At 38.5% G+C, this 16,478-nt stretch overlaps 1 protein-coding gene across 1 annotated transcript in view; it reads left to right on the forward strand.

Moving 5' to 3' along the window:
- LOC141737616 (SH3 domain-containing kinase-binding protein 1-like) overlaps positions 1 to 16,478 on the forward strand; it is a 105,578-nt gene that overhangs the window by 58,224 nt on the left and 30,876 nt on the right. The window contains exon 5 of the mRNA XM_074572561.1: positions 1,516 to 1,712. Coding sequence (XP_074428662.1) covers positions 1,516 to 1,712 — 197 coding nt within the window. The remainder of the gene's footprint in view (positions 1 to 1,515; positions 1,713 to 16,478) is intronic.

Here is a 16,478-nt window from a genome sequence, read left to right on the forward strand (position 1 = left end):
ATAAAGATTTTCACTGACTTAATAAAAATATTTTTCTTTAGGTAATTCCTCTATTTGGTTTTCAAGGGTTGTTCTGTTGTAGGCTGGAAATGATATTCAGATGCTGTCAGCTCAGGAGCACGGCTTCATTTTGTTTCTGTTGCTTATACACATCAGAGAATTGTGGAAACTGAAGCATTACGAAGATTTTACAAAACTTCCCACATGCTCCACAATTTGCAGCCCTTTTGTAGGGATCCGGTAGACTTTGCCCAATCTTATTGCCATTTCTTTCTTTTTGGCAGAAATACAGATAATTTTTTGGTAACGTTGCTTGCTTGCCAAAGGGAAGAGCGAAAGAGATTTGTATATAATCTCTACCTGATTTTAGGTGTCTAGATTTTAAAGCAGAATCTTTCTTCTGTACTGGCAGATTCTTATGTTGAAAATCCATTGCAATCACTTTGTGGATCTTGATATAAAAATAACTAAGAAGATAAGCCTACTTGAAGTATTTCTTTCCTTGACTTTGAAGACCTACATCCATAGCATCATGCGTGCTTGTGAGGGGAACGTAAGGATTTGAGTTTGTTATTATTAGGTAGAATTAGTGCTGTAGTAGCAGCAATTGCTGTGGTTTTCCTGGAAACATAGTTAAGTCAATCTGTAATGTAGGAAGGAATATTTAAACGATTCAGGGGACCGTTTCAATTGGAGGAAACTTCAGTGGGTCACTTCTGCTGCCAGTGATTATTTGGCCTGATTCTGCACCATTCTGCAAATTGGCTGAAGCATCACCATATTGCATCTGTGGCCTCTCCTATTCAAACAGCAGATATTTTCAGATAAGCACAGATAAATTTTCCTATTCACTGAGAGAAGTAATGCAAATCAGAATGTCAGTTTTGATTTATTATATTGCTAGAGGATAGTGTGCATGGGTGCTTTTCTTATGAGGCTGTCTATGCTGCAGAGAGATTTAATTTTCAGCAGGGAACATATTATGCAGCTGATTTGATTGCAAATTTGTTTAAACAGCTTTCAGCTTTAAATTTCCCAGTTAGGTAATGTAGCTTTAGATACTAATTGCAAAATTGGCTTGATATGAGTCACACAGATTTAAGGTACATCCTGCCTGGTCTTACTGCTTGTTATCTTTAAGTGGCTTTACACAATAGCTGCCCTACAACTGAATTTAACTCTTTCATTTACTGAGTTCACGTCCAAATAATTTTTGTCTGAGGAAGAAGGATTTGATACTCAAGGAATGGCTATCTTCATTCATGAAGTTTTGATGCTGGAGTATGCATGTTTTGTGGGTTGGTCTAAGTTCTAACTGGTACACCAATGTGATGAAATACAGTGATTTTTAAAACTCAAAAAAGAGCACATGGCAGAGAGCATCTTCTCTACCTGTTTTTGTGGTTTCGTTTTCCTTTAGAGGATGGTGGGAGGGATCATTTTCCAGTCACAATCTGTTTTGAAAATAGTGAGCTTCACGCCTAAGATTTCTTCTTTCATCTCTTCGTTTCACAGGCCTAAAAGATGCTACAGGCTCTGAGAGTGATGGTGGTGACTCTTGCAGCACAAAATCGGAAGGAGCCAATGGAGGCACGACAATCCAACCCAAAAAGGTCAAGGGTGTAGGCTTTGGAGATATCTTCAAAGACAAACCTATAAAGCTACGACCAAGGTCAATAGAAGTTGAAAATGACTTTCTCCCAGTAGATAAGGTACGTGTCATTTCTTATTTCTCTCAGTGTTGGTTTAAAGAACTTTTCATCCTAAAGTTCTAAATTTTGTCACTGCCTAAAACTTGAAGCTTTATGGTCATTATTTCCTAATCTTTCTGTGGATGAGATTCTGCTTTTTTTTCTTTTGCTGCACACCAGAAAGTGAATTCCAATGAGGTTAGCTGCCTGCAAGAACTGCTACTTTACTTAAAGGCTTACTGCTCTGTTCGTACCTCTGTCTGTTTAATCAGCTTCTTTTTCCTAAGAAAATATTACTTAGGAATAAAAGAACAAGACAGGAGAGGATTTTCAGGTTTTCAGTTGCTCATGTTATGGTAAAAAGAAATTGCTAATTCTTATGTAAACTAAGAGGGAGATACTGTCGTTGTGCCATCGATTTGCTTAAAAAAAAAAAGGGAGCTTTGGCAAGAACATGAATACCTCAACTTAGTACTGGATTTGTTAAAGGATGCTTTCAAAAATCACCTAGCTTTGTTTAAAGGTATTAGTAAAAGAGAAAGCGTATTTTTTGTGGGATTGTTTTACATGACATAAAAAGGAAGTCCTAAGATTAACACTTGGGGAAAAATTTTACTTTCTGACAAATTGAAACAGACCATCTTTTTAGAGAGCACTCTTTGTTCTAAAGCCTCCAAAACTATCACTACATAAATTAGAAAAAAAGAAAAACTAGAAAGCAAAATTAGATGTGTCTAATAAACTGGAGGAGGCAAACTTTAAAAAAAACCCCAAAACCGATTGATTACTCTAAGGTATGTTCTTTAGGGGAACAAACAAATAAATGTATTGTTTCCTAATGAAGTAATAACCAAAGAAGAATCTGTTAAATCCTTCCTTTTGGTGAACAATTAGATTTGCAGAGTTACTGATACGCTGAGAAGTGTTAGGAGGCTTCCACAGCCGCGAGTTCTGCTACGCGCATAGTTACATGATGCATTTTCTTTGGCTCCATGCTGATTTTAAGAAGCTCCTGGGCAGCTGCTCTTGTTCCCTGGTGCTGCACCTTCTCACCTTTTGAGATGTGCTTGTCCAGTTGTCTGTAGAACCAGGCACTTCAAGAATTACATCTTTTTGGCCCATAAAGCTTTTGTTTCTTAACCTAGATCATTTCAGTGACCTGATACATAGCACAGCACCTACCCCCACATCTGCGCTGAGTTATAGCGGTACAACAGAAGGGGAGATCCTGCAGAAGCATGGTGGAAACTTCTTAAGTTAGTTATGCTAAGGGAGAATTGGTTAATAGTTTACAGAAGACTGCAATTTGTATTCTGTATAAGGTGAGTGGTAAAGAGCTGTGATAATCTAAGTGAAGGAAAAACCTAGATTGTATTACTCCTTGGCTATTGCTGACTTCTTCAAAGCCTGCACGGTAGCCTGCTTCCCTTCCCTTTCTGGGTGGGCTCATTAACTCATGTGCTGGGCTTTGTTAATCTGCAAGACTGGGAGCAGCTGAGCTCTGTTCCAGTGGCACCTCATCAAAGAAGCCGCCATGGGATACAAGATAGGGACAGGACCAAGCGCTAGCTAATGATCCTCCCTCCTGCCAGATTCAGGGAGTAGGGTAGGAAGCAGTGAAGTCAGCTTTGCATGGAGCCATCATGGTGTCTATCTACAGTGTAGTATATTTGTGACCCTGATAGTGTTTAAGGTGCGGCTGGGCTTTGTAAGTATGTTGACAACAATTTTACCAGCACATGAAAATAAAAAGTTTCTTTTTTTTTTTCTTTTTTTACCCCATTTTAGAGGATGTTGGTTTTTATAATTTGATGGCTGCCTGTGATCTTTTTCGTACAAGTCCCACATAAGGAAAATTACTTTGTATATAGGAAACACCTGGTAGCAGGCAGACTTAAATTCATGTGTGGCTGTACTTAAATTTTATTTTTTTTTTTGATGCAGGGCATAAAAAGCCCTGTAGCATCAGGAAGTGTGTATTTTAATAATGCAGTTGTACAAGAGGTGAGTTTTAAATTATTAATTTCCCACATCTAGGCATGTAAAGGAAATATGCAGTGCAGGAAGAAAATCTCTTAAGATAAACACACTATTATAATTTACATTATAATAGTATTTATAATTGATGTGTAACATAAGCATTCACTTGTAAGGGCAATGCATATGTAGGCACTGACCAGAATTCAAGTGTTGCACAAAATTCAGTTTTCCCGAGTCTGATATAGGCAGATTAAAATTTACAAATTATAAGGCCCTCTTAACACCCCATGAGGATTTCTTGTGTCTGGAGTTTACTATGATTGTAGCTATCTCTACAGTAGTGATTGTAAATGGGAACTGATTAAAATAAATTACATATCTCTTGAACTCTGGAGTCCCTTGTTTTAATGTGAAGTGTTTGCAAAGTGCTTGTAAAATGGCCTTCATTCCCTGTAGGGAGGTCTTACTCCAGTTTATAATAATGAGAAGTCTTACCTTTTTTTTTTTTTTCCCCCACAAAGAACAAATATTTGTGCAGCATAAGTCTATAGGTTGGTTACTCAGCCAAAAATTAAATATAGAATTTTCAGAAAATTTCTACAATTTTCCATCCTACTCACAGACCTTCCTTCCTATGTCTTCAGATTTCTCCTAAAGTTGGTATGATTAGTGGAAAATAATGGCTTCAATTTTGTAAAAACAATCCAATATTTGTGTTTCAAGTGTGTAGATAACTAAAAGCAATGCTTCTTTGCTGCTGTTGCTTTTTTTGTGATCAGGGGTCAGGATGGTTAAACTTTGAGCTGTGCCAGTCAGAGGCTTCGGCACTGCGGTCTTCACCTACTTACAGCACCAGAACGTGATTCACTGACGCAACATTTGGTTGCATTACTGGTCTCCTCGCTGCAAGAAATTCCTCCCTCACCATCCTTGTGTTCTTTTAACGCTGGCTGAGAGAGAGAATCCTGCATTAAGTTTGTCATTCCAAGCAAGGTCGTATTTAGCTTGAGAGCGTTGAATACTGGATCAAAAGTGTTGCAATGTATGATGCAGAGTGCCAAATCCGTACAAATTTTTCTCTGGCAATGTAGTTTTTAAAGGGAACTTTGCCCTGGTATGTGCCTTGCTCATTTACAAGTAGCCTCAGTTTTTCAGTAACTTGTAATTTTCTGAAGAGGCAGAATCAATGCTTTCCTCAATTCTTTTTTTTTTTTATGCTTTCTGAAGTTTGGAGACCCTAAAACTCTTTCTGTTGCTTCTTTTTGATACAGTTATTGGTGAAACATTTTATATATCACTGTAATGCTACTGTAACCTTTTCAATTTAAAATATTTCGTAACAACTACTGATTTTTTTTTTTTAAGCATCAATAAATTACCGTGAGGATTTTATAATGTAAGGTTATTTAGAACAAGAAAATTCTCATGGAAAATGTCAGTCCCATTTACAGAAGAATCAAGTGTCCCATTTTGTTGGCGTTATCACTTTGTGTTCTAATGTGTTTTCAATTTTATGAATCATAAGTTTAGATCATATTTCACGCAGAGGTGATATGAATTATTGAGGTGTTAAGTTCAGAAGGCTTTTACACAAATGTTGGCAGGAGTATGAGGGCAGAAAGGATTGCTGCCAGTTGAGCAGAAGCAGATGTCATTAGGCCGCCCTGTAAATCACCAGGCAGTTTGATGTGCTGCCGGTGTTAGCCCAGTGGTTACAATGTGGGATGCGGTGGCCCTTGTCTTTTAAGGTGATCAATAAACTCTCTAACTAAAGGTAAAACTGAGGAATTGTGCGAAACCCCATTGGCTTTATTGGTGTGCAGAATTCATTGCTTTTCTGTTCGTTGTTCTAAAAATCACAGAAGCAGATTATCCTAGGGAAATTAATGATGCCATTGTGGGAGTTTAATTTGAGCAGTGCCTTCAGAGCTGTGCTTTTTTAAAAAAATAGAAGAATCAAATACTTACGCTTTCTGGTCCTTTTCTTTGCCCGTTTGCGTTGATGAATTGACCACTGGCCATGTATAACTAGAATCAGATTCCTGAGGCTTGGCTCTGTCAAATTGCCATTAGTGATAGGTGTAAGTGAACTAATTTACAATGCTACATGTGACTGAAGACATATCTTGCTGACAGATGGATTTTTAGAAGAAATACAGTAGGCATACAGGCATGTTGTATCTCCTGAGAAAATTCAGTGTAACACTATTAAAGTAGCACAAGTTTTAGGGTCAAATTGAAATGTCTGTTTCACATGTCCTCCTCCTGCTCATGCATCTTCATGACATTTAAACAAGTGTTTATACTTATTTCTTTTTTTCCTTTTTCATTTTGTAGTAGCTTATCTAAAACTGCTGTCTCTAGGTTGCACTTCCTTCCAATATAATCTATATGTGCTTCCATTGTTCTAACAAGCTATCACTTTTTCTTCTCCTGTATCTGAAAATAAACCTCTGAAAGTATAGGAAAATTAATTCAACCAATACATTCCTTAGTCTGAGTTAAATATGTCAGGTTGGTCCACAAGTTGAGGCTTCAGCTGACAATACTAAAGGCCATAATAGGTGAATAGAAAATAAAAGCTCTTGAAAAGCCTATTTTATCTTTTCAAAAACTGCCCTTACTTCAGAAGAGACTACTGAGCGTATTTTTTACATTTTCCATTTGAGATATATTTGTAGTTTTCTTCAGGCAAGACTTTCATAGTTGGCTAGCAGTGGTGAATTTGAGCAGAGCTAGATTTCATTAACAGCCTTTGATGAGGTCACGTTAGTGTATGCCAGAACTTAATGTAAATTATATACTCCACTATCAAACTGGGGGATAGTGCAGCCACTGTAATGACTTAATATAAGGGGGGAGGCAGTCATGGCTCTAGATCCAGCAACTTGTAAGATCTAGTTTCTAGTTAACTGATGTTTAGGGATCCTTCTCACTGCAAAACACTGAACTTATATAGAAATTTTTATTTCTGTGTATATTTAGTATGCTTGGGAAAGAAGAAATGGAGAAGAAATAATGGAAGTAGACACGAGAGCTATAAGGGCTAGGAGCTCATGTCAATTATTAAGTCTGCCTGTCCTCTGTAATAAGATAGAAATTTGTAAACTCTGAGACTGAGTGCCTGCAAGGTCTGAGTTTCTATTTTGAGCCAGTGAGCTAGGGACCCAGAACCTGGGGTGAATGTGTTGCGCTGACTGTCACATCTTGGCCACACCTGTTCTGTCAGTTCCTGCCTGGTTGCTTGCAGAAAACATTTTTTTTCCCCTTAATTTTCAGTTGTCATTTAAAAAGAAGTCTTTGAGAGATTCAAGTTGGAGGCTCCTCCTGGTGTTTCTAAACTGGCTAATGATGTGCCCGAGCTCTGCCAGCGCTGCCCAGTGGCACCCATGGTGTGTAGCCAGCACTGGCTGTGGGTGCTGCACGCATCGGTCTGCGCTTGCCTCCGTATGGCACCGCTTGTTGCTACTTACTTTTCCCCTCTGGTGCCTTTGGAGAGGTGCTTGCTCCCCTAACAGAAACGTTGAAGCCAATGTTGAAGATGCTGAGATAATGAAAAAATGGATGTGAGCGAAACCACCTGGTAGTGAATTTGAACGCTCTTCAAAACGCCTGCTGAGGCAGAGAGTGTGTGACGTATCAAGCGTGTGTAGCACTTTGCACTTGAAAGCACAGGTTTCTGGCATTCGTTTATTCAGAGACAGCCATCGGTGGTGGCAGCAGTGGTCGTGGCAAGCATCAGCAGTGTGTCAAACTCTGTGTAGGAACAAGGGGGAGCACTCAGCTGTTCAAGCAGCATTTGTGTTTTGCTTTCAGGTTGCTGTCTGCCGTAGTCTGGCATTGCTGCCCTAGCCATTTATTCTAGTGCCATCTTGTGAGGAAAGGTACAGGGGAAGAAGGACCCTGACCCCTTCTGCACTTGTCATGAGAGCCAGGCTGCCTGCAGCAGGGGGCTCGCTCCTTCGCTGCTGTAACTTTCCATTCCTCCGGTTCAGTGTGGAAACAGGATTTATGTGTTTCTTTCATCATGCAAAAAATAGCACACATTCGCAAATGGTGGATGATGTTCATGAGGCACTGTGGACATTATAAATAAATTCTTTAGGAGATTATTACCCTTTCTGGAGTAACTAATTCACAGCAATAATAAGGAAGGGTAGGGAAAATATGGTCGACTCATAAAATAAAGGACAGTCAAAAGGCAGCATGCCCCTTTTGGGGAGCCTGACTCAAAGCAGGACTCGGTGCCAAGGGAACAGAACAGGAAATGGAAAATTAAGTTTAAAGAGAGGAACAAATTTGATAACCTTGGCTGGCAGTGAGTCTCTTCTGAGTCATTGAACTGTGCTGCATGAGTGAAGAGTGACTCCTGAGCTCCTGTATGCTTCCTGCCCTTCCCTGCTATCCCATTAGATCTCGGTGGTTTCGTGTTTTCTCACTTTGGTTTGTAAAATGTTGAAGCTGCCTGAACAGAGTTGTCCAGGTATTGGTGATGTGGTTCAGCTTTCACGTCAGTCTGCACTAGCAGTTTTTGTCTGAGGCGGTTACCCACACAATGGTTTGTGCTGCTTGTGACATTTTTTAGGCTCTTGTTCTTAATAAAGCAGCTATTGGACTCCAAATAAATGCAAGCTGGTTGCCCATGCCACAAGACTTTACATGCACATCATTGGTCTTTATTCAGAAAAGATTTGTCCATAGGAAAGAAACACATTCCTGAGCTGAGCTACTTGAAGAATACCCGAAAATGGAAGCAGAGTAGTGTAAAAAGTATTGATAGTACCAGAAGTTATTCCTAAAAGCAATGTGGAAAATCTGGTCTTTCTCCTGGGGCACAGCACCTGTCTTCTGCCAGAATGAGTTCTCTGGGAGGAGAGTTCTTTGGGAGGGAATACTCTTGTTTTTTCAGTCATGGTTTTGATTAGGAAATCTTAGGATGCTTCAGTCTGAAAAACAGGATGTGTATGTTTGAGCTAATGCAATTTGTCTTCATAATAGGGAGACAATAAAAGTATATATGTTGCAAGTTGCTCTGGATCAGCTGATGATCAATAGCTTGCTAACCACTATAAATCTCTGAATTTCAGTTGAATCTGTACTGTTTCCAAGTCTTATACCCCGACAAGTGTTTTAAAAGAAGAATCATTAAAAACCTCAAAATGCTGTGCTTTAATAGTTTAAAATGGAAGCTTTATAGTTTAAAGCTTTAATAGTTTAAAATTTATCCCATATCCTTCATCCAAAGAAGTGTGACCAGCAGGTTAAGAAAGGTGATTCTGCCCCTCTACTCTACTCTGGTGAGACCCCACCTGGAGTACTGTGTCCAGCTCTGGAGCCCTCAGCACAAGAAGGACGTGGGCCTGTTGGAGCAGGTCCAGCAGAGGGCCATGAAGATCATCAAAGGGCTGGAGTACCTCTCCTACGAAGACAGGCTGAGAGAGTTGGGGTTGTTCAACCTGGAGAAGAGAAGGCTCCAGGGAGACCTTACTGCAGCTTTTCAGTACTTAAAGTGGGCCTACAGGAAAGATGGGGACGAACTTTTTAGCAGAGTCTGTTTTGATAGGACAAGGGGTAATGGCTTTAAACTGAAAGAGGGTAGATTTAGATTAAAGATAAGAAGAAATATTTTACAATGAGGGTGGTGAAACACTGTCACAGGTTGCCCAGAGTGGTGGTAGAGGCCCCATCCCTGGAAACATTCCAGGTCAGGTTGGACGGGGCTCTGAGCAGCCTGATCTAATTGAAGATGCCCTGGCCCATTGCAGAGGGGGTGGACTAGATGACCTTCAAAGGTCCCTTCCAACCCAAACTATTCTGTGAAAATAAAGCTGATTTCCTGAGTTCCAGAGACACTTGATGGAGACATAAACTGAATTTCTAGGAAAGATTTGTCTCATGTTTCAACTTCAGTATGGAGAAAATGCTTCAGAAAGTAACAGTACTGACATGCAAGCTGGCTTTTTTTGCTGTCTGTTGAGCTTCAAGAGAACTGATTCAGGATTTAATACAACATAGCATGTCTAATAATAACAGTAAAATCTACCTAAGTAAAATTTAATTGATATAAATTGATATAGGAAGATTTAAATTGGTATAATCAAGGCTTTAGGAATAAACAGTTTAGTAAACTGTGTTGTAGTGTTTCTAAGTAAAATGAATTATTTTTTCCTTGCCCCACTTGGATTTTGTTGGATAGTTTAACTGATCTTTAATTGCTACATCTGAGTTGTTAAGTTTTTTAAACTTTGAAAAGATTATAAAAATTCTAATGAAGTTATATTTTGATATTCTTAGCACACATGAACTTTGAAAATTAAAAAACCAAATACAGTTATGCAAAAAAATAAAATAACCCGTCTGACTTTGGAAATCACATAAATGACTGTCATGCTTGCTGAGGTATTAAAAAGACTGAAGAATGTAAACCAAACTGAATATAACCTGTAAAGTAAAATTTATAAATTCAGCTTTTGCTGTCTATTTAGCTTCATTAGTTCGTGGAATTTTTCTGAATGGGTTTCCTTTTTTAAATTTTTCCTAGCTGAGGATTTTTTTTAAAAAGTCATGCCTGATTGTAGTACTTATATTTTTATATACTCATAAATTGTATAAATTATAAATGTTTTACAGATTATTCTTCTTTCTCAAATACCAATAGTTGTGTGTTTTCTGGGAGTGATAGTTATTATGTACTCTAATATAACGTTAAAATAATTTGTGATCGGAAAGTAGAAATCTTCAGGAAGGGGGTTGCAGGCTCAGTAGGTCTTCAGGCTTTGCTCTGAATCACTTCCAAACCTGTTCTGCAACGTGGCGCAGGCACAGGGACTGTTGCTGCAAGAGATGTTGCCTTTTCTGTGAGCCATCGTAACTTGCTCATTTCCGTTCTTTAAAATATCCTGATATTTTTTCTGGAGATTTGTACTTGCAGAGATAGTCCTACTCAGATCAGTTGTGATTTGCTTTCAGTATAAGGCCAAAGGTGGTCTCAGAGATCATCTAATACACACATCTCAACTGGATTAGGAACAAATATATATAAATAATTCCCAGGGGATGGCTGGTTTTTTAAAAAAGCATCCAGTAATAAATTTGTGTATTCTCCCTATGTTCTCATATTTCACTGTTGTAGCAGAAAATATATTGTAATACCCTGGCTCTGCAAATTAAGCTTTTTCTTGTTCTTTTTTTGCAGTAACCATGTGAACAATTTATTGTCCTCCTCTCTAAAATCTACGTTCTGTCTATCATGTCCTTCCTTACGTTGGTTCTCAAAACCAGAGAGAACCTTTTTTTTGGTTTTATCTTTTTAATGCATGAGTTCAGAGGCTTTCTCCTTGTCTCATAATTGTGTTGGCACTCCCATGAGAATGCGTCTGTGGAGAATGGACTGTGTGTGTATAGGGAATGGGTTGACTGTGCCTAGGTATGTCCATAATAGATGTGTTTGTGTGTAAATGCTTACTTAATATATATAAGGTCAAATGGGAGTGAGAGTGTATAGTATCTTGTGGCTTGCTTAAATATAAATCTTTAATTTCTTCCAAATTATCTGAGAAGCCCATTGTGTGTTTCCCTCCCCTGCCCTTTTTCAGTCATTTTAAAATTGAATGTTTGTGAAGAAGCATTATTAAGAATTTATAAGATTTTCATGGAACAGAGGATCATCTTTAGTGATGCTTCAGTTTCTTGATTTAAAAGAAATATTTTTCATATTTTTTTAAAAAACAAAGGCCGAAACAAACGCATAAATGACATGAAATTTCATAATTTTTTTTTTTTTTTTTTTAACAAAGACCAATACACTCAGAATTTGTCATAAGCTCATTTTCCTGTAGAGTTATTTGCAAAACTTTCTGCCTGGGCTGTTCACAAAAAGTCTGTACATCTTTGCTCACATTGCCTTTCCTAGCTGTCAGCCTCAAGAAACCAGGAGAGACTAGGCTGGCTTGGGAAAGGAGAGGAAATTTCTCTCTGTGAGTGAGCAGAGGTAGGAAAAGCTCCAGATTTCCTGTGAAATAAACAAGTGGAACCTTTGTTTCCCTGGGATGGCCCGGAGAGTGAGTCAGTGTCAGGGCTGGGCTCCCGCTCTCGCTGAGCTGAGCTCATGCAAGGAAGGGGCAGGACTCCAGGGTTCTTCTTGGACACTTCGAGCTGCTGAAAGGCGGCTTGGCTTCACAATGGGAGAGGAGGTATTTCTTTTACAATTAGTTGGTTTTGTGTTTTGGTTTTTTTTTTTTTTCTGTGGCTGTTTAAAACTGTATCGTAATATGTATATTCTGCAGAGCATGGGATTCAACTGCAGGGTTCTTTGCTTCTTCTGCACACTTTGTAGATGCTGGGTAGGTAAAAGGAAAAGAAGGAAAAAGAGTGCTGGGGATCCTGAAGTCCATTTCTGCTACAGAGGACTGTATTAGAATAGGGGGTTACTTTTGTGTGAAAACATATTCTGTCCTGGCTCTGTTTAGCTTAAGGTTTTTTCCTCTCGGACTCTTTGGCCATTAAACTTGCACAGATGTTTTTTATTTCTATATGATTTGGTTTCAATTTTCTTACTCTAAAGAATAGTGTAACTTTACAGTTAAGCAAGACTGGTTGCACAGTCTTTCGGATGTGTTGCTCTTTCAAATGTTTGCTTAGTAAACAAAAATTCACACACACACCCCCTTCTTTTCCTTCCCAAATGCACTAATAAAACTTCTTCTTTTTGGCAGAAAAAAGAGGAGGAGCTTTACTAATTCCTCTTCTCTGTGAGGTGACATTTGGAGTCTTTTGTACAAATGAGGAAAACTGATACAAATTATTTTTTGAGAAAATTATATTGGGATAATAAAATCTGAATGGAAATTATCCTTTCCTTCAAGAAACAGCAAGGAAAACTGGAGTCAACTGATGCTTGTAAAATTTTATAGAAAGCTGAATGGAGAGATACCAAGTAAACTGTTTAATGATTTACAGATACTATGGGGACTCTTAGTAGAAAAATGTAAATTTCTCTCAACTTTGGCTCTTCACAGCTGAAGTCAGTATAGTGTGTGGAGAAATGAAGCTACAATTTTTCTGAGTTGCTTTTTCTCTTAAAATGTGCCATGTGTCTTTCTTTTTTTCTGCCTTAAAAATAGAAAAGTGGAAGGAGGAAAGCAGTAATGCAAAAGGATCATAGACCAGCCAGGCACTCAGTGGGATAAAACGTCTGTAGGCCAGTTTCTAAGATGCCTTTTTAACTCCTTGTTGCACATGTTTCTATAGGAGGTCAGTGGCATTTTGTGTTTCTAAAATAGTTTTGAATACCATGGACATGAGCTTATATTATTACAGTTAGTTGACTAAGCGCTTTGTAAAAACTTCCCAATAAAAACCAAGGAGGGGGAGAGAGGACTAGGCTCCTGGGAGGAAGTCCTGATGCAACAGCAACTGGTAGCCAAGTAGGGGCTGCTGGTGCCTGCTTTCTGCTGGGCGCTGGGCTACTTGCCACACACTGGCCACCCAAAGAGCGGTTGACCTCCATATGTACAGCTGACAGTTTCTTCTGCAGCAGTCTCTGTACCTAAAGCAGTTGCTGAAAAGAAAAGCCAAAACACATGACAAAAGTCGTTTTCCATTTGTTCTGAGTTTTGGAGCTTCATTCGAAGGAAAAGAGCATTATGTTTTGTCACTTGTTGCTCTGGAGCTTGCCCTGTAAAAGTTTAAAATCAAAATATCTCCCTATTTTGCCTCAGTAACTTCTGTCCTGATTTCAGTGATGCAAGGTGTTGGGGGGGAAAACCCTAAAAAATGAAAGTTAAAGATAATGTGAAGAGAAAAGAAAAAATATAATGCCAAAATGGAAGAAATATTTGCTGTTAGCACTAAGTCTGCTGGGACTATCTGCATGACGTTATGGGCTTAGTCCTTTTTTAAAAATCATTGCATTTGAAAAATATAATAGAACAGCTACTTGATGGTTTGTTGTCAGCATCACAAATTTCACAAAAGAGCAAAGTAATATTGTTGCCACTTCAAATAGGAGGATATTAAAGAAGAGCCATTCCCTGCTTATTGTTTTCCTAGACTATTTTTTTTTTGAGAGATGAAAGTAGCCGCACTGCTTTCCTTACTGCTGCAAAAGGAAGTGGAGATCCGTGCAGCAGTTGTAAGCTTCATTAATTTTTGTAAAAGAGGGAGGTTTCATAACAGTGGTTTTTAAGCTGGATGGTACAATCTGGATCATGCTAGTTACCAACTGCAATCTAGACAGGCACAGTTCTCCTGGGAGAGGAGGAAGGAATTTCATTCACTCAGTGCAAACTGACTAAAGGATTCTTCCTAGAGGAGATAGAAATTAATTGTGAACTGCAACCTGCAAATGGTAAAATTCCTGGCGAGGGGTGCAAGGGGACATTTGTGTGAGGCACAGTCAGTAAAAGGGGAAAATGAAAAATAAATAAAGCAGGGAAGAAAGAAGACATATCTGCTCAAAAAAAAATACTTCTGTTACAAAAGCACCTTCTAGCATTGCAAATCTGCAGCTTGAGGAAGAAAGAAAATGATCTTGTTCATACAGCGTATTTTGATACACATGCTTTCAGTGGTTTGAGATGAGGCAGCTGGGAGCATGCTGTGTGGGTTTCATTGTGTATTTGCCTTTTTTAAAAAAAAATTATTTTAAAAAACCAATTTTTAACTGTTTAAAAAAAAAAAAAAGTGGTTTTACTCATCAGTGATTCTTATATGTCTTGCTCCATTTGTTTCAGCAGCATCTACCTAATCCGGACTCTTACATTCTCACCATTAACCTTTTAGGAAGGCAGATTTTTAGTTCATTAGTGGTTTGAAACTGACAGCCTGACAACATCAAACACAAGGATTCAAAATTTTACAGAAATACAAAAATTTTACAGTTATAAAGCGTGCGAGTTAAGACACATAGGTTTCCCTCCTGAACAGCAGCACATCAAGCATATCGGTAGGAAAAAGCCTATCCACTGCCATCCCTGCCCATAATTTGAAATTTTAAGAACTTGTCAAGATACCAAGTTGCCAAGCTTTAGAATCTGAACTCATGTGCTGGTAGAACAGCTTTAACTGTGGAGAATAGTGATGTAAAAAGCAAAATGTGCACTCTTCTGCTCTCCAAGCTACCCAGAGTTTTAATGAAAATTATGTTTCCCTGTTCATATTCATTCATGTTTTTGTTCCTACCCTCTTTTCCATCCACGAAGTTACAACAAAAATTTTGCATTGCATATTTTGCCTGCTTATTTCTTTGACTGTTATTTGAGATGACACATATTTCTCTGGTGACTTGCATAACGCTAATGAAGATATTCTTCATCTGTGGCTTGTAGACTGCTGGTGGTCTGCTAAACACCTGGTAGTTTTAGTGCACAGATAGCTGGATGGGACGTTTGGTGCTGGCTCAGGTCATTTCTTAATGGAGCTCAACAGCTGGAAACAAGAGCTGAAGTAATTTTCAGTTTAAGCAGATCTGAAATAGCCGAAGAGTTGTTTTGTAGTTTTAAATGGGTGGTTAGGAATCTGTGAAACAGTCTAATTAGATGTCTTCCCCACTGTGAAAATTTGAGACTCTCCTTTTAATGCAAAAACATAAATTACATGAATGTGGAGGATATAAACAGTTACAGCTCAGCATAAACATCAATACCATCGCTGAGGGGGCAGTGTGTATTCATACACTGAAACATGGAAATAGTGTGTGTCTGAAGACATCTTAACACTGTAGCATTTTCTCAGAGAAAATCTGAGACACTTAAAGCCTTTTCAGACAACTTGACAAAGTCGAATTATTCCGGAAGTTGGTAGGTTGTTACGAGCACTTCACTGATAGTGTTTGATAGACGTAGTCCAGCTTACAGGTCAGAAAAAGGCTGATGGCCAAAACGGAAATGCAAATGTATGTTTCTGTACTGTGGATTTGTCTTTTCATTATGGCAGTTTACTGTCAATCCAGCGTTTGCTTTTTATAGTCTTTTAGTGGGTTTCTCTGCTTTTGTGGGAACTAGAAAAGATGGCCCAGAAAAGCAGCTTTACATATGCCATAAATCTTTTCCTCCGTTGAAAATTTCTGTAGTGGCTTACAAATCAGAGGATTTAAATTAACCTGTAGTAGTTACTGCTTCATAATTTTGAAAACTTTAAAAATTATTTTCTCCATATATCTTTGTTCTCCCTATGTTTGTTTTTCTTTTTAACTGAAAAACTTTGTTTGATAATGTTTGGGGGAGAGAGAAGTTGAAGTAATCCTTTGAAGTTTCCCTTGTGTTATCACTTTGGTTTTATGTCACCTTGCTTTATTTAGATGTGCTTTCCAAAGCATACTGCATTCTTTATTCCATTTCCATATGTTAAAGAATGAGTTTTCCAGGGAATTGGCAGATCCTGAGACATGTGTAGTTGGGATGAGAATTGTGCCTGGGCTGGTATTGTGCCTCCAAACACAGCCGATTCTGGAAGCCTAGGGAAGAGTGTGAGAACAGAGTGAAAAATACAGATAAATTCCTGCAGTGAGTCTTCACAGCCTCTAAGTAATTTTGAACTTTGTGTTTAATAACCCTGATGGATTTTTTTCCTCATCAAATTGGGTAGTCACGTTTCCATTGCACACAACATGCTAGCCTCTGTAACTCCTGTGAAAGAGTTCCACTCAAATGGATCACACATTGTGAGGAGGAGTTACCTCCCTTTGTTTGTTTTGAATGTGGTACCTGCTAATTAATGAGTGAGTCCTCCCTAACTACCTTCTCAGTGCTCCTCCTGTTTTTTATAGACTTGAGTTAAATCACCTGTGTGTATCTTCTTTCTTCAGGA

This window comes from Larus michahellis, chromosome 1, assembly GCF_964199755.1.
Source record: "Larus michahellis chromosome 1, bLarMic1.1, whole genome shotgun sequence".
In the NCBI taxonomy this organism is placed as follows: Eukaryota; Metazoa; Chordata; class Aves; order Charadriiformes; family Laridae; genus Larus; species Larus michahellis.